At 38.3% G+C, this 19,548-nt stretch overlaps 1 protein-coding gene and 1 long non-coding RNA gene across 2 annotated transcripts in view; one reads left to right on the top strand and one right to left on the bottom strand.

Moving 5' to 3' along the window:
• The window catches only part of LOC145990269 (uncharacterized), a 94,141-nt gene extending 80,822 nt beyond the window's left edge, over nt 1–13,319 (top strand). The window contains exons 3-4 of the mRNA XM_083125954.1: nt 8,541–8,707; nt 13,097–13,319. Of these exons, the coding sequence (XP_082982080.1) occupies nt 8,541–8,707; nt 13,097–13,228 (299 nt within the window). The 3' untranslated portion in view covers nt 13,229–13,319. The remainder of the gene's footprint in view (nt 1–8,540; nt 8,708–13,096) is intronic.
• The window catches only part of LOC145987310 (uncharacterized), a 157,481-nt gene that overhangs the window by 120,132 nt on the left and 17,801 nt on the right, over nt 1–19,548 (bottom strand). The window lies entirely within an intron of this gene.

Genomic DNA, 19,548 nt, shown 5'->3' on the forward strand with positions numbered 1-19,548 from the left:
ACCAGGTGGTAAAATATATATGCTGTCCCCTGCACAATTTTATTACCAATTTTTTGTTGGGGGCACATTGAGACCAATCAAGATCAAATATTGGCTTCAACCACAGGCACATCACTACCCCACCTTATCAATAACAAATGCTGATAACAAAATAAAAATCACCAGTGTGGAATTGGAGGATTTTACAGACCCCAATACATTAGAAACAGCCTATGTTGAAGATGATGGCTCTTTGGAATTTAAAATACAAATAGGGGACAAATTATATTTAGAAAATCCTGCAGTTTCAGCTGCTGAACACCCCATAGTTGCAATATTCTTGTTTACATATTATGTCTAGACAAATTATTGTTGATGAATTACACAGACAGGCCCGACATAATTTTAAGAGACTCCCAGTAGTCACAAAGGGCATAGATGATTTATGGCAGAGCGACTTGATTGAAATGGCAAGTGGACAGTTGAAAAACTTAGACAAAATCAACAAGGGCCACAAGTATCTACTCACTGTAATAGACACATTTTCAAAATTTGCCTGGGCTGTGCCACTCAAATCCAAGACTGGAACATGTGTTACAGAAGCTTTTAGAACAATCATCAATCAGAGTGGAAGATCACCGCGCTATTTGCAAACAGATAATGGCAAAGAATTTTATAATTCTGTGTTCCAACAATTTATTAAAAGCCAGGCAATAAAACATTACTCAAGTTACAGTGACCTCAAGGCCTCAATTGTAGAGAGATTCAACAGAACCTTAAAAAATCTTATGTATAAACAATTTACACTTCAAGGTAATTATAAATGGATTAATATTCTTCCAGAACTTCTACATAAATATAACAATTCTGTCCATTCCACAATCAACATGAAACCCTCTGAAGTAACTTCATCTGATGAGCAAAAATTGATCAGCACTGTTTATTATCCTAGATATCAGCCAACAACAAGAAAGGCCAAATACAAGGTGGGGGATCAAGTAAGAATAAGCAAATATAAGCACTTATTCAAGAGAGGCTTTACAAGAAACTGGAGCACTGAATTATTTACAGTGGTTCAAGTTAAACCCGGGACCCTTAACACATATATAATAAAAGATCACCGAGGAGAAATTCTCAAAGGCAGGTTCTATGAACAAGAGCTCAGCAAAACTAAACAGCCTGACACATATCTCATAGAGAAAATCATCCGCAGAAAAGGCAACAAGTTACTTGTCAAATGGCTAGGACTCCCAGAACACAGCTGGATCGATGCAAACAAAATAATAATATGAACACCTGGGATGTTATAAAAAGGCTGCCAGAACCTGAACAACAGAATAAGAGAAATGGCAAGTTGTTACCTGATAATATTAGGTGTCTTATTGTTGGGCCATCTGCTTGTGGTAAAACTACACTAATGGTTGATAATTTTTTATTGGCACCCAACTGGCTAGACTGGAAAAACAGGCACTTGTATATCTTCTCTAAGAGCTTGGAACAATTAAAATATCAGCAGCTGATGAAGCTATATGATGGATTGGATATAGCCACTTTTGAACCAGATGTTAAGCCACTTCATGAATGTCTCGATAATTCTGTTGTTGTGTTTGATGACATTATATTGGATAATCAAAACAAGGTTAGAAATTTCTTTACACAGGGCCGGCACAAAAACATTGATTGCTTCTACCTGGCACAGACTTTTTCAAAAATACCGAAGCAGCTGATCCGAGACAACAGCAATTTTATATGTGTATTTCATCAAGACCATACCAACCTCAAACACATACATGATGAATATGTAGGTGGGGACAATGATTTTTCTAAGTTTTGCAGCAGGTGCTGGAACCAGGACAGTTATGGGTTTGTCACAATTGATATGACAAGAACACCCAATAGTGGCAAATACAGAAATAAAATTAACAATTTTCTAGACGTAGAGACGTATATAAATAAACATGAAAAGGCCAATCATTGATGATCTTAAGTTAAGAGATTATCTTGTAAAAAGATTTAAGGGATGGAAATCAGAGAACCGTGGAATTTATGAAAAACACAAACAAACAGAACAGCCTGTAATTGATGCTATTAATAATTTAGGTAAGAATATCAAAACTGTTACAGAGCAAAATCAAAATTTGCTCACAGAGCTTGTACCTGTAGCTGCAAGGAACATATTAGATTATCCACTCACCCCACTTTCCAGTATTCATACACCTAGTCCTATTGCTCCTAGAAGAATTGAAGCTAGTCAGGATCCTATTGAATTGGGTCTTCTTGCTCAAAAATATTTAACAACACCTAAAGACAATAAAGATGAGGTGTTTGGCTTATATGCTGACACAGAGCTTGATGGCAGCATCATACATAGAATTGGCAATTTCAGAGTAACATTTATGGGAGATGATATAATTGTATATTCAGAATCTCGACTCGGAGAAAAAGGTGCTTTTGTTAAATATGCCGGAACACCTGGATTATGGGAACTGATGACTAGGAAAAGACCTGGCAGCTATACAGATCAGGATTATGAGGATTACAAAGAAATATTAATAAAATCAGATGCTCTATACCAGAACAATGATCCCACACAAAAAAGAGTCAAGTCTAGCAGTGGGGCAAAATACAACAATTTAATCAAGCCCATATGGTCACAGATCAAGACTGGCAGTGGAATCAAACAATACAACACCCTGCCTAAAGAATTTGTGTGGGTTGATGATGTCAGGAAACTTGTAGATAGGCTATTGGTAATAGCTGGGGAGGAAAATGCTGGCAACAACAATTTTTACAATGAAAAGGTTGGAATTATGGACATGATAAGCACCAAATTGTCTAATTTTATAGTGAATGACACTAAGGGGATTGGATATCTCATAAAAATTATTAATACTCTACCACCTAAATTTTGGAATATTTCTGAGGGTCGGGGCCTTGTTAATGACATTATAAACAAGCTGCCATTTGAACTGCATATTCCAGGCTATCAGTATTGTGGTCCAGGCACAAAATTGGATCATAGATTAAACAGAGGGGATCCTGGTGTTAATCCCTTAGATGCTGCTTGTAGAGACCATGATATTGCATACAACACACATTCTGATCTTGACAAGAGACATGTTGCAGACAAGAAATTAGAAGAGGCTGCATTTGGCAGATTTGTAAGCAAAGATGCTTCTTTGAGTGAAAAAATAGCAGCATTGGGAACCACCATAGCTATGAGCACCAAACAAAAATTGGGGTGGGGGTTGTGAATATGTATATAATAAACCTACAATGAAGGCCAAGGGTGTTATGTATCAAATACCTTATGCAGGTCTTAAATCTCTTAAAACTATTGACAGTCTTTTGACCAAAAAGCAGCGCAAGAAAAAAAGCTCTTGTCTTGCAAAGGGCCATGGTATGAAATTGTTGCTTAGTACCCCCCAATTAAAAAAATTACAGCAATCAAGAAAAAAATCACATGTGGGGGATTTATATTTACCATCCCTGCCATCTTAGCTGCTCTCGGGGCTGTTGGGAGCTTGGCCGGGGGATCAGCCGCCATAGCAAAAACAATAATAGATGCCAAAAAAAATAGGGCAGAATTAGATGAGCAGAGGCGCCATAACCTGGCAATGGAGAAACAGGGCAAAGGTGTTAAGAGAGCCATGAATAAGTTTAAAAAAAACAAGAGCCGCTTACAAACCAAGATATTGAAACTTTAATCAAGCCACTGGGCATCAAACATTTTAGAGGTGTGTACATGTCTGATTCTTTGCCAGAACAACCACTCAACAAAGAATGTGGCATTGTCAATTTGGATAAGTACAAAAATCAAGGCACTCACTGGATTTGTTATCTTAAATATTTAAAAAATGAGGCATTTGTATTTGATTCATTTGGAGGTGTTCCTCCTGAAAATTTAATAAAATATCTAAAATCAGCTAATCTTTATTACAATAATGCCCGTGTTCAAAACTTCAAAGATGTTAATTGTGGACATTTGTGTTTATCTGTTCTTAGATATATGTCTCAAATAAATAAACCAACAATTGAAGATTTTCAAAAAACCTTGTGGTATCTGAAACATCATGGGGGTATTCCATCTCACCAGCCAAAATTCAATATTGAAACTCAAATTACATGATGACATTGTATATCCCAAAACAATAGCTCTCAGGGCATTTTATGGCATGTACCTAATCCCCAATATTACACACCACAACAACACAATTGCAGTTGGGGATGAAAAAATTGTCATCACTCCAGGGCAGTATAATCTATCCACTCTAAATGCTCAATTACCCAGAGGTATAGTGTTAAGTCAAAATTCTGTCACTCACAGAGTAGAGATTGTATCTGCTACAGAAACAGTGGATTTGGGTACTATTGGAGAGCTGTTGGGCTTTGAGAACAACACAAAACTTGAACCAGGCATCAAACACACTGCTATGAATATACCTAAATTCTTGGCCATAGAGACTCTGAATATTCACTGTAATGTGGCTGAGGGTATGATCACCAAATCAAATGGCATAGGCACTCACAAACAAACAGGCATCATTGCAACATTCAAGCCTAATTCTGAATTTATGGAGCCTATTATCTACAATCCATCCCCAACATTATATTTTCCTGTGTGCCATAATAGAATAGATTATATTGAATTGATGGTCACTAATGAAAAAGAAGAATTAGTTGATTTTGCTGGAGCCACAACAACTGCAATCATAGAGATTAATATTTAAATAAAAATACATACAAGAAGAAAATGGAAAATATTGAGAGTTATGAGCTACAATCATTCCCTCCAAACAGGAGGACATTTGCAAATTTAAATCAACCCAACACAGAAATTGAGGTTGATCTTGATGTAGGGGATGGATTTATACACCCTCACAGAGCAGATCTATACATCAAATTTGATGTTGTAAAGCTCGATGGTACCGATTATCCGGCAAATTCTAATATAAGACTTGTAGATAATTTTGTGCCTCATCTATTCTCTGAAATTGAGATCAGAAAGCATGGCGTTGTTATAAACAGAGTGGATTATCCCGGCATTACCTCCACAGCTTTGGCCACACTAAAATTATCTAAAACCGAGGCTTCATACTACAAAATAGGAGGATTCGAGGCTGGTGAGAAAATTATATCCAAGAGCCACACAGTGCTGTTCCCCATGCGCCTGTTGCCAGGATTCTTCTCAGATTACAAAGAAATTATGTGGAAGGGAGGGTTAAGAATCACATTTAGAAGAGCTGCAAATGATAACAATGCTTTGATGAGGTATAGTACATTAAACTCTACAGGGGAAGCTCTGCCCAATACCCTACCAGATGCAGGCAAATGCATTATTCAGACTATGGAGTTAAGAATCCCTGTTGTTGAGTATGAGGCCAGTTATGCTCTTAAATACAAAGCTGATATAATAAAAAATCCACAAATTCCTCTGCAATTTTATACATATCAATGTGTACAGAAGCCCGCATCTGGTACATATTATGAGTTTGATGCTACAAATTCATTCTCCAGCATACAATATGACATGCCTGATTTTGTAGTAGTATTGTTTCAAACTGGAAGACACAACAATCAGGAAAAAAATTCAAGTAAATTTGATAGCTGCAACATCAAGAACATATATCTTAAAAATGGCAGAAATGAGGTCTTTCCTAGAGAAAATTACAATTTAGACATGTCCAAGGATGATTTCCTCAAATTATATGAGGCATTTTCGGCTTTCAAGAGGGTCACTACAGGCAATACTGATATGTATTACACACCAGATGAATTCAAAGCACAGAGACCCATGTTTGTAATCAATGCTTCAAAAAGGAAACAAGTTGTGGTGAATGACAGGACAAATATTAAAATTATCTGTGAATTCCATGAGGCATTACCTGATGACACCATATGTAGTGTTATTCTCATAGGTGAAAAATCATATGTTTATGATGTAAGAAATGAGAGAGTCACGGAGCAATTCTAGAGGGTCTCTGCATATTACATTGTTTTAATATTAGATATGCAAGTTGAGGCTGGGGTCTAATTAAACTTAAACTGGAAGTAAATATGTGTGTGTGTGGGTGTGGGTGTGTATATGGGTGTATCTTGGCTTAGTTTTAAGTGTGGCCAAAAAAAATATCAAGAGGGGCATATTTTTGACAGGATTATGGACAACAATCTCACAGAAGTGCCTTTTATAAGTGTACCCTCATCAATCTGAGGGGGCTCTTCCTTTCTCATGGAATCCATGAGGGCTTTTTTACAAAAATCTTGGATTAGGCAGGGTTCTACACTAGAGCAAAAAGCTCATATGGGCATGTTGAGCCTGTTTTAAGTGTAGCCAATTCTGCTTGAGGGGAGCTCTTCCTTTCTTGGGTTTATAATACCACAAATACAACTACTCACCCATGCCCAGGCGGGATTCGAAACCCGCGACTCTGGCGTCGTATCGTAGCGCGCTGTGCTAACCACACCGCCACGGAGGTCGACTAATATCAATAAATGGGCAACAACAATATTTATGATTATTTTTTTTTAAAAAAATCAAAAATATATATACCCTTCCTCTCGCTTCAAAAATTTCTGTCGATGCCCATGCTCATTACGCAACAGTGTAATGGCATATTTTAAGCTTATTGAGTGTTCTGAAAGGAAAGTTCTATTCTCCGAAACTTATTTACCTCACAAACTTGACAAAACGCAAAGAAGCCTGTGGCCACCACAAGTTCCTCAGATGTTGCCAATTCTTGTAAGGTCACTCGCTGGAAATAAGTTAGTTAATTGCTACTCAGCAGAAAAATCGAAGAAAAATCAGCTCGAAAAGTTGAGTATAAAATTCGGCAACCGGATATCAGAACTTGACGCTTCCATATTCAGCCATTTCATCCAAAGAATAATGGTTCATAGGAGATTTTTCAAAGTTCCAACAGTGAGATTTGTATGTCTTATGACACGTGACAACAAATTTCCTTCTAAGTTTCAAGGATGTTAATTGATTAGAATTGGTAAGTTACTTGGTTCGTTGGCATGGAAACGAATTCGTATTTCAGTGTATTAATATTTTGAAATCTGCATGTGGTGCATCTACGTAGTAGAAGAGTCTATTAAAGAATTTAATAATAAAATAGTTCTTATTGATTATATTAATATCATTAATAAACCGAATCTTGATCCAAGACAAGTCACCTCCCCTACAAAATTTTCTGGTAAAGTCCATGGAAACTAAGTGTGCATAAATATATGCTTATCAGCAAAAGTACTCACTGAAAAAGTTAAGAATATACCAGTAACTCTTGATTCAATTTCGCCAGTGTTATATTCTATTTTATAGAACATTAATTTGATGTGAAATTTGATATGTTTTTTTTTTGTAGCAACATATGTTATTCCCCCTTTTTTCATTTTGAATGTGAGCGTGTTCTGGTGAACGAGAATTGAACTTTCAATCACTGCAGTTTTATTTTGTGTCTGACGCTTCGAAGACTAGATCTGTCTACGTCTTTTAGGGATAATTTACTTATGCTAATGAAGTCATTCATGTATTCACTTGTGCACTGGTGGTTGGGAAAATCGCCGGAACAAATTGCAGTTAAAGTCCAATTCTCATTCAACCAGAATAGAGAATCACTGATCATTAGACCCCGGATTTATATGTAATATCAAAGTACAAAATATGTACATAAATATGTAACAAAAATTGATAGCTATCAAAAGGATATGTAGCTAAATATGTAGTATCAAAGAAGATATCAATAGTAATAATAATAATCGAGTATGGAAGCAATTTCAAGAATCTACTAGATGTTCGTTTTATTTGAACATATTCAACATAATTTGAAGGACATAAGTTTTTCAAATTAAAATTCGTATTAAATTTATAAACTTAAAAAAGCACAGCAACGTGTACATATTTAAGAAACCATATTTGTCAACTATTAATTATTTTTTACATCGTAAATTATTGCAAAATATGTAAGATAGCTCTTTTGAAACAAATTGTAAAAAAATAATCGAAAGAAAATACATAGCTATTTTGGTACTTTTTGTACAAGGGAACATATTGTATAACTCGCTACGTACAGGAAAGTAGCTTTTTTTGTCCGCCGATGCCAAGTTTCTAAACCTAAAAGCGAAAAGAAAATATGTAACCAGAGAGAGAGAGGGGGGGGGGGAGAGAAACTCCAGCATCTTTCAATAAATAACAGTTCCAGTATTTGTTTTTTGTCTTCAGCATGTAAATTTTCTTTCTCATGTTTCAGAGATTGAAAATATAGGAAAAAAGAATCAAAATAGGAAACAATTACCGAAATATATTGTTTTATGTAGAGTAAATTAGCAAATATATAAAATATGTAATATCCTGGCAAATATGTAAAAAATATGTAACATAAAACTTTTGCAAGACGATGCCAGTTACATAATTCGTTGACATATTCCTGTTCAAGGTATGTATCTCGAAAGAAATAGAATATGTAATTACATACAAATCCGAGCTCTACTGATCATTTATCAAGTGAAACGGGAAGTACTCTGTTGGAGATTTTAACGAAAGTCCACATATCACTTTGCAGACCCCATCATAGCAAGGGCCCTAGCGACGAGCAGTCCCCGGAGGGCCCGAGGGGAGAAGAAGCCCATCCCCGACGAACAGAAGGACGACAAGTACTACGAGAGGAGGAAGAGGAACAACCAGGCCGCCAAAAAGTCTCGGGATGCCAGGAAGATGAGGGAGGACCAGGCAAGTAATGTGGCAATTGGCTGTTAAGCTATTCGCCCACTGAGACGCGAAGAAACGCGGCAACAGACGTGTTTCTCCGTGTCTCAGTGGGTGTTAAGGTTTAACTTTCAACGGGAGGCTGAGGGAGGGGGTGGAACAGGAACAAAAGGCCCAGGCCCATCTTAGATCTACTTGGTTTTTGGAGCTTAAAAATACACTCCTCACAAAATGCTTGGAATATTGTTGCATTAGACAATAGGTGATGGACACGGCCTTGGAATGCAACAATACATGATATCTGTCTGGTGAACGTTCTCGTCTTTTCGCCGATATATGCCACCGACCCTATCACCTGTTGCCTAACATAATAATATTCCAAACTTGTGCCTAACATTATGTAAGGAGTGTATTAGCGCATTATTGACATCACATACTAAGCATAGCACTACATTAGAAATATATTCTAAATACTTCAATATTAGTAAGTTCATTAAAGACATGGCACGTGAACACAAGTAGGAGTGATTAACTATGACTAAAATAATCAATGCTGAATTAATTATGCAGAGAGTATCAGGTCAGTGGTATACCGGCAATGGAAAGTATTAAAATAATGTTTGTAAAAGATTTCGGGTACTGGCAAAGCAAATATTTTAATGGTAGGCAAATTGTCACCACATTGTTCATGCATTCTGTATTCCGCAATGTGAGGTTTAAGAATTGAAGCAAAAAGCACGAATAACCAAAGGACAATTTCTATTCCAGCACAAGCATAATTCCATTCCTCCAGAAGGAAGAAGAAGGAAGGAAAATAGCGGTAGACAATTTTCCTACTATAACATTTGTCGTTGACTGTACGACGTTTTATTGAAACGCTGTACGCAAATGAAATTGCCTTTGGATATTACATTAAGGGTTGAAAATATTCTCAATGTGCATACATACAAACGAACCTGTTCGCGGTGCGTCAACATCCTTATTTGTTGATGTTCTCTGTCAGTATCAAAGATCTAGGGGAAAGGGGAGCCAAGGTGAGGGCTAGTGTTGTCTAACAACATTTTTGGTGTCCTGTTACACCATTTGCTGCAACACCACACCAAGTATGGAGACCTTTAACACCGGTTTTACACCACTTTTGGTGGCAACGCAACTGAATATTTTTTAGAGTGGGAGACCAGGGTACATGGAAAATCAGACAGGCCCACCCTGCCAAAATATAAGTATAGTCAATGACATCAGTGTGCGAATTAATGGAGGGGATGGTGTCAGGGATTCCCCCCCCCAAAAATATCCCCGGCAAAAGGCCCGGGTTCTATTCCCGGGGTGGGTGAATTTTCGGCCTTCATACCCGCATAAAGCGGCTCTGGGGCTCACCAGCCTCAAATCGATAGGTAACCGGGGGCAAAAGGGGGAGGGGATAAAGGCGGCCGGAGCGTGGTGCTTATCACATCACCTCCAAAATATCCGAGATCGAGAATGGTGGGGCCTTACGCCCACATCCGCTAAATATGACTTTATGGCATGGTGCTATATGCACGGGGAACTTTAACAGGGATGTTTTGATTCCTCTCAACGAAAATGGAATTGAACAATTTCTCAACTATGTAACACAATTGAAAATCATTCGTGCCCTTGAATGGTCCAGTCATCAAAGATTTCCCTAGCGAAAAGTATGCAACCTTGTGGATTAAAGAAAGGCACCATTCTGCAACTGACAAACCTCACAGAGCCGGGACAACAGCAGGCTGTTTTATGGCATAGTGCTGATATTTTACATGTTCAAAGCGTTCACAAGAAACTTGAAGGTAGTTTAGATGGACGATAAGTTTGAACTTGGTAATAGAAATTTGGTCAGGTTTTCGGTGTTACTAGTTCGATAGATCCTTTTGTGTATGATTTTGGGTTTCCTTAGAATGTAAATATACTGTTTCTAAATTACGTGTAAATATTATCATAAGATGCAATCTAGGTTAGAACCAATGTTCTAAGGTGCTTACAACCGCAAGCAATAATTTAGTTTAGTTTACACTGGTAACAAACACAAATTTGCATACCACATGAACCTACCTCCCAAAATGAAATCACAAATACGCCACTAAGTGGGCATTCCCCCCTCCCCCTCCCCCCAACACACACAACCAAAAAGCTTAATTGGCACAGCTAATGATGCAAGCAATGGAAACTTTACTTTTTGGAAAACGTATTAAAAATGCGAATACATTTATATTTGAACACAACATGTAATCCACCACAAACTTTGATAGCCGTCCATTGACCCATAGAAATTCCCAAAGCGAGAATGCGAACACAACCAAGTTTACAGAGTGTCTACAATTTCAACAACAAGGTAAATTGAACATAAATCGACTGTTGCATTATTTTCCATGTACAAACTATAAGTAAACAATGAATTTTTTTCTTATCTAAACATTATACCAATTGTAACATAAAAATACATAATTAGAGTAAAAAAAAATGCCTCCCTGATGGTGCAGTGGTAACGTTATCGTCTTGTAATCAAGGGGTCCCGGGTTCGTTACCCGGTGAAGGTACATAGTGGTTCGGAACCCATTTTAAACTGTAAGTCGTCCCGATTAGCCTTACTGTGCATAAAGTGGACTTGAAAACACCAACTCAATCCATCAGTAAAAATGAAAGTAGGTTAATTGCTAAATCCTAATATCAACCAAACAAGCCGAAAATTGGAAAAAGAAAGTGGTATTTGGCGTCTGTCTTGCTGTGGTAGATTTCTACTTGAAAATAGTTCAAAACATGGCCGCTTCTCTTAGAGAAGCGGTTCTCTATATTCTTTGTCATTGTACCCTTTAGTCGTAACTAGACGTCTAATATACACCCACCATATTTTTCCTCTGAATAGTGTGTTTTGTAGATTTTTTTTGGGCTGTCTGATTGATGGAGCGCTTTTGATATGTTGGATGCTTGTATGTGCAATAGAGCAAAATGGCATGCAGGCTGTGTAAAGATAAATAAATAAACATGAGAATCCTACGTTCATTGTTGTATTGGGTGTTCCTACGTTTACAACTTTTATGATTAGATCGTTTGATTTGATTCGCTGAAAAGAAGTCTGGTAGACTGGAATCCTCCATTGCAGGGAAAGGGCCTCGTATCCAGAAATCACATTCTAAACCTAAAGTATCAAAAAAGTATTCGCCAAAGTCATTAATCAAACATAAGCAATGCTCTCTAATATCACTGACTACAGACTCATGAAGTTGGAGTTCATTTTCATGTACGAAACTTAGCAAGAGTGAAAAGAATGACAGTTGTCCATTCACAATTTCTGTTGTTGCAAATTGAAGTTTCTTCTTTAAAGCTTTCATTTTGTTATGAACCATGAAGGGCGTTTTTGTGTTTACCCTGAAGACCTTTTTTCAGGCCATTTAAGCGCTGGAAGATAGCCAAGAAAGCTAGCCTGCACGTCCACAGTTAATCTGAAAATCTGTCTCTAAACTCACACTTGCTGTCACACAGGAAAATGTGAACTTCCTGTCTCAATTCATACAAACAAACAAGACACCTTTACTTCGGTGTATAAGATAATATGTTTATTCTCGTTACCCATTTCTTGACATAAGATTCGAAGTAATCTGGAATTACCTGCTTTTGATTTTATGAAATTAACTTCACTGCTTCTGTTAATACAGTTTCCATACCATTTGGACATTTTCTGGCAACTAGAACCCCTGTGAAGATTACAGTGGACAAATTGTGCCTGTGGAGCAACTTTCTTGATGTGGGAGAAAATGCATGGGTTTTTGAGTTGAAAAATGAAATGGTTAGAGATTTCGAACGAGTATTTTATTTCAAAACATATGGAACAAAGATAAGAGTGTCAGTGATGAAATCAGCCTTATTTTCCTGTTGAATGTTAAACCTATGAAGTCTAAAGCAACAAAATCTGCTCAACACACCTGTAGCAAAAATGTTGCCGTGTGGGTATCTCGACATTTCTCTTCCGAGATGATGACGTACCCCCTTCACGTCTTCTGGGGTTACACGTGCCACAGTTTGAGAACCACTGTCCTAGAGTATTTAAAATGCAATTTCTACCGTTCTACCGGCAATAGGCTACTCAGTACATGAAACTGAAGTATAGTTTGTTCACAACAAATTATAATTTTCTTGGTTGTACTTGTTTTTCTTTGCTCAAACACGTACTTTTAGTGTACTATACTACAACAAATGTTGATTTTTCCAGAAACATGGTAAATTTCCCCGACTCCCCCCCCCCCCCAAATAAATCCCTCATTGTTCCAGAATTTCCAGGTTTTGCAGACTGGTAGACACCCTGGTTTATCTGGGGGACCAAAGATTCCTAGAAATTACGTGATCACAGATGAAACTGACCATGAGCTCTATGATCATTACTTTTTTAATATTTTGCAGATCGCAATGCGCGCCACCATCTTGGAGCACGAGAACGCCATCTTGAGGGCGCAAGTGCTGACTCTGAGGGAGGAGGCGCACTCCCTGAGGCAGTTGCTCATGCAGAAGAAGGAAACTTCTCAACGTGCGTGACGTCATCGGAAAAGCCAACGACATTCCGTCCGGAAACATGCGCTTGGAAGATAACCGTGGTGAATATTCTGTGTGTTGGGTTTTTGACTCTAAATGGACCAAAAGAAATCACCTGCAGTTTTCTGTGATTTTTCAGCTCTTCACGAAAGAGGGCAGCACCTAAGTGTTTTTCTTCTCAGACGTGTGATTTTTCCTTCAAGCAAAAAAGAGAGAAACGGGTATACTTGTGAATAGATGAATGGAAAACACAATATTTTCTTGTTACTTGTAAAACATGTTTCATGCTGTGATATTCGCTGAGTTTTATAGACTTGTACAAATATTAAACTGTATTGATTTATTTCCCACATTGCATTATCAAATAAAAGCATTGTATCACAAACATAATTATGATTTATATTATGAAAATGGGATCTGGAATATATTGATTCCAGGTCGATAATGTTACTACTACGATAATAATGTTAACACACACAAGCAGAAACAGTGGTGGCGACACGAGTTTTTGGCCCTCTTGCAAAACTAAATGAGGAATCCTACGTCAATTGAGTTTCACAATTTCTTCCACCATCACTCATCCTCATCGTCGCGATTAGCCAAAAGTGGATGAAAAACGAGGCTAAAGAACAAAAGTGAAATCAAATCTTGCAAAACTATAGACATGATACTGATTACGCTGATAAATTTGCAAAATAGTGTGTGCATTGTTAGGATTGAAGGGGTTAACACACGAAGTGCAATATCCTTATTTTTTTTAACGGGAAGCAATAACACTAAAGATCCTTTCTGTAATCAGAAATCAATTCTCCCACATATTCCTACATTTCTACATATCCCACAACCTTGTAGTTCCCACACGAGATTCTACACGGTATCTGCTTCCAATTTCAGTTCAAGCATTACTTTTCGTCGGAGAGTGGGAGAGAGGCCTTTCCTGTGCTAACCCCTTCAATCATATTAATATATTTTTATTGGTGAGAAACCTCGGTATTTGTAGTTTTGTTATATGTTACTTTTGGGCTCATCGCGGCGATACGTATGAGTGATTATTTGATGAAACTTATGAAGACTCGCAAAGAACACCCATCCCGAGACCGGGGCTCGAACCCTAGAACATCGGTGGAAACATGAAGAGCCGGCAGGAGGATATTTTGTACGTTCCTTACTTTGTGGAGTAAAGCTTCTTTAATGACTTTTGTACGAAACCAACTGATTAACCCTAAATACCCGAGGGATGGGGAAGGGGAGGGGCTGTCAGGCCCACCACCTCTATTTTTTCAATTTTGCAAATGTGAACATTTTTATAAAAAATTAAAATAAATTACATTGTTCCCAAGGGTGTTCTGAATATTCTGTATTAGTTTTGTTCATAAAAAACATAAATGTAGTAATGTAAATTGGAGGCAAAATGCACTTGGAGAGTGTATCAGGCGCCATCATTAAAAGCGTGTTATTCGAGACTCTAATGCCAGTACAATTGGTTGGTAATAATGGTACTTTTTGTAATTATTATAATTAATAAACAACCGTTCCTCTACAAACAAAGAAGCATTAATAAAAAAAATATTATGGTTTTTGAGAGTTTTGGCGAATGGTAATATATGGGTGTGACACTCATGCAATAATTGATTATTATTTTTTTATTAATGATGGTAATTTTTGTAATCATTAACCCGCGTCCACATAAGCGTAACAGAACACCGTTCCATAACCGCGTAGCGTATCAAGGTTGATACGGGGCAACACACGCGACGCGACGATGTTATGGCATGAAAGTTTTGCAATCCGCATCGGAGTCCGTAAATGCAACATTCCCGCGTTCCACCAGTTGAGTGTGTACGAACATGGAAGTCGCTGCAGCGTACATTTATCTGCATTAGGCATTGAAGAGGAAAGGAAAACAGAGACGTTGGTGGGAAACACATTTATACAAACGTAGAACTAAATATGGTGGTTCAAACCTGCTGGCGGATATGAAGTTTAAATCAGTTAGTGGACAGTACAAAATCTTTACCAGAATGTCGCTCTCCTTCCACGCATCATGTCTTAAAATTTTGTTGAAATGCCTTGGATATTTTACATCCCATAAGATCTCTTTCTCTCTGTATAACTCAGTAAAATTTAGAGTACTTTCTTAGGTCCACTCCATGTTTCTCATCGACTGTCACGGAGTGAGCGTTACGCGTCTCTGTTCTATGCACGTCCAGACTTGCTGCAACTTGAACGCGCTGAGCCCTTCGATGCGACGCAGAAAAACCGACAAGTCATGGAACGGAGCGAAACCCGTAACAAATTTGTTGTTGGCTCAGGTTGCGCGTGCAAGATAGAGTCCAGCGCAGATAATTCTGCCGTGCAATGCGCGACAGAACTAAAGAAGCAGTGTTGCATGGAGCAGATAGAAAAATCGCTGCGGTGCGCCGATGCACAGCTGTTACGTACAACAATAAAATTAGAGAATTCAGGTCTATCTAACGTTGAGTTTTAAACGTCATGCATTATACCAGGACTAGGATTAATATGTACTAACAAGTGACTATGTATGTAGCTACATACATATGGACTAAAAATTCGCAAAATATGAACTAACACATAAGTAAAATTACCAAAAATGCTGCAAAGAAGACTTCTTCATACGATTCCTTATTTGAGTGATTTCAAACAAAATAAAAAAATATATATATTATTTTTCATTGCATTAATGCACTGGTGGCGTTCTAACTTTTCACTCCCAAAACCCGTATACACTGGTATGGAACTGCAACGGCAGATAATAACATGCCAACGTGTTAAACCGCTACAATTGCACCATAACACTCCTCCTGAAGCAGTATTATTATTTCCTCTCTGAGATCGGCGACAGTCGGTTGCCTTTGTTGTACATTTACAAAGGATGCCGGCTTCCACAACAATAACAAGTACATATACTGCCACTAGACGATAAGCTGCGCGGCTTTTTCTTTTGTTATGAACCAGGGCCGGCGCTAGTCATTTTGCCTCCCTGGGAGGTGGCGGCAGATGCCGCTCTATTTCGACCCCCCCCCCCGGTCATTACGCAGCAACGGAAAATTGAAAATCAATATATTCCTAACTAAAACATCAAAATATAAAATAAATAATGAGACTTCTTATGCTATTTCAATACTATTCAGCGCAAAAGAATATCTCGCTCGATCACAGTTTTCAATAGGCTTATTTTTTTCTTCTCTTCAAATTTTGCCGCTCTGGGCGATGGGACGGTTCGCCCTCCCCTTCCGCCGGCCCTGCTATGAACTTGGTCACCCATCAAAGCATGGCAATTTTAACACAGAAAACAATATGTATCGCATTAAGCAGCAAAAATGACAGCCTCCTCTATGCAATTTCTACAAGAACACGTGCCGGAGCCAGAGTTGAAATGATGTTGGAGCCACATAATTTATTTATTTTGAATAATTCCAAAATTATGAAATATGAACAATTTGTTGCTGCTGTTCGCTGCTCTCTTGCCAAAATGCTTTATTGGGATGCTAACACCATGACTGGCTTCCTCCTTCATGAACTCGTGCACGTTGCTTAGAATTTCCCGAGCTTGGCTATGCAAGGTTTTTGATTTCAACTTCGACAGAACTGGAGGCATTATGGAATTTAACGTTCATTAGCAAACACACACTTTTACATAAACACACGCAATACACGCACACAACGTCAAACCGGTCAAATACTTAGTATAAAATAAAAATATGGTGCTTCCAATCCAACAAAACTCACCGCCACTTTACCTGCCTTTTCCCCTTCCGTGACAGAAATAGTGCTTCATTATTACAGTTGGCAACACTAGTTACTAGCTAGCCAATGAACATGCACTGCATAAAAGAAGCAAGCACTACGCCGTGCTATATTGCCACATTAGCGTCCCTACCGAACGGTGGGAACCGCTAGCTGGAGCGCTATTTAATTGTTTTCAATGATGTTTGCGCGAGTGTGTCCAGGAATGGAATGACAATGTGGCAACAATAGCGAAGGTTTTCGAGCAGGGTAGAACACATGATGCTAAGAGAGAGGGAGACGAAACGAAAATTCGTTTCTACGCAACGGCAAATTTACGTGTGTGGCACTCTACGCAATACGGTGCAGATATGAACGCGTGATACGCTACGCGGTTACGGAACGGTGTTCTGTTACGCTTATGTGGACGCGGCTTTATAATTAACAAATAACTAAACTTCTACAAATAAGAAAGCAAGAAGAAATTCAATATCAAAATGGTTTCTTGAATTTTAGTGAAATTTAGTGTAGGCCTGTGAGCCGCCCCCCCCCCCCTTAGTAAGTAAATTTCTCTTACGGCACAGGTAAGGAAGGTTTAACAGACCCCCTTTACCTCCTCCGTTCCTCGCACCGCGGGATCCGTGGGGCTCCTATCGCCGCCAATAAAACCTAGTTCCTTTCTCAAACAACAAAGGTTTTCTGCAACTGATGTCGATTCTGCCAGTAACGGAATGACTTGGGATTAATGAACACAAGCAGGATAATCCACTTCGCAGCACACGTTGCTAGAATTTCTTATCAAAAATTTAAGAGATTGTGCCTGAAGTACTTTTAACAGACACCCTACCTTTTTTTCCAAAATACATACACAATGTAATGTGAATATAAGAAAATAAGTATAATTTAATTTACGAGATCCTGTGTATACTGCAACTTTTTGCTCCTTGTACTTATCTTGAATATACAAGCCGTGCAACGAACAACTTTCACAGTGTAGAGGGCATCAAAGCAAACAACTTTTCTTAGCAACAGTTTGCTCGGTGAGGCCAAATTTCGATGCTACGAGCCGTCGAAAAATTCATTGTATTTTCTGTAATGCATGCATGCAGCTCTATGGTATAATCTCATGGTTGCCACTTGACACGCACCTACACTGGTCCTCTAGAGCCTAGGAGTGGTCGCAGCTAGGTTACCCAAATCGGACTTCTCAGTCAGGCTAATAGGGTAAACAGATGACAGGCCCTGACTGGTCACTGGTGCCGGATTTATACCTTTCCTTTAGTTAGAAATGAAAGGTTATGGAACTTTCTTCCAATCAAGTTTGATTTAGTATCTTTTTATGCACAATTACAATGAAACTTATCCACTGGCAATCCTGGATCGAGTTGACAGATGCAGATCTGCGTACAAATATGTAACGGGCAACCAACCCTTCCAAGATTATTCACGGATTGATGGTATCACAAGAACCCAGAGCGTGAGCAGCAGGTTATGAGAAACTGACCCAAGCATAAGCAGAGTCCGACATGGGGCACAGGCAGTTGTTGACTTGTGATACCAGCAGTGATGTGCCGTAGACTATAAGTTTATGTCTACATGCGTTGTCTACATGTAATCTACGCGTACATTACATTGGGTTGTACTTTACATAGACTACGTAGACAATCTAAAGTGCATTAAAATTAATTTTCAAGGCTTTCATGAAATGAAAGTGACATTTTCAACTATATTGGTTCCTAACGAAATGAAAAGAATCCTATTTACAACAAAATTTCTCTTCTCTTCTATCATCAACTATGGAAGAAGATAAATAGTATGCAAAAAACAACAACAGATGTCAGTCGTGAGGCAAGAGTGGTCTTTTCCCCATAAAGCACTAGAATATTCCTATATTAGGTTTCTTCCTAGGTGAGAAATTGTTCCAATTTGAAAGAAAGAGTATGAAAAGTTTTCCACACATATCAGCAACTGATACGCAGTATAATTTTCTTTTAATTCCACGGCGCCCTTTGCTAAGTTATCACCTTTCGCCATGTTGTTTACATAGATTACGTAATCTACGTGTATAACATAGTCTACGTGTAGAATGTAGACTATCGTTGTTTACTCGTAGACGCACATCACTGGGCGACACACACTAGCAGTAACTTTTGCATTGGATAAGATTCTAAAAACGACAGCACGCCATGGAAACAATACCATGCCAGCAGAAACTCTGTCAGGGTGATGTCGCTGATCGTGCTTTTTTTTCTCTATGTAATTAATTCATCACCGTACACTTCCACTATTCAAGAAAGAGCTCGTATTACAATACAATTTTTGACGTTTTTTGGCAGAAATAATAAATGCCAATAGTAATCGTGAATCTTCGTCACGTAGGAGAGAAAATGTCGTTTCTCCAGGATTCGTAGCTTCGAAATGAGCCAAATGTCATTAAGAAAGGTTGTTGGTCTACATGTTCTCTACATCCTGTGAACGTTTATCGGTGATGTGCGCGCGTGTACACACACACACACACACACACACACACACACATGCCTATAACACATCCTGAGCCGCCCCTCCCTAAGAAAAAA

The sequence above is a fragment of the Lepisma saccharinum genome, chromosome 1 (assembly GCF_977018435.1).
Source record: "Lepisma saccharinum chromosome 1, izLepSacc3.1, whole genome shotgun sequence".
NCBI classification, from domain to species: Eukaryota; Metazoa; Arthropoda; class Insecta; order Zygentoma; family Lepismatidae; genus Lepisma; species Lepisma saccharinum.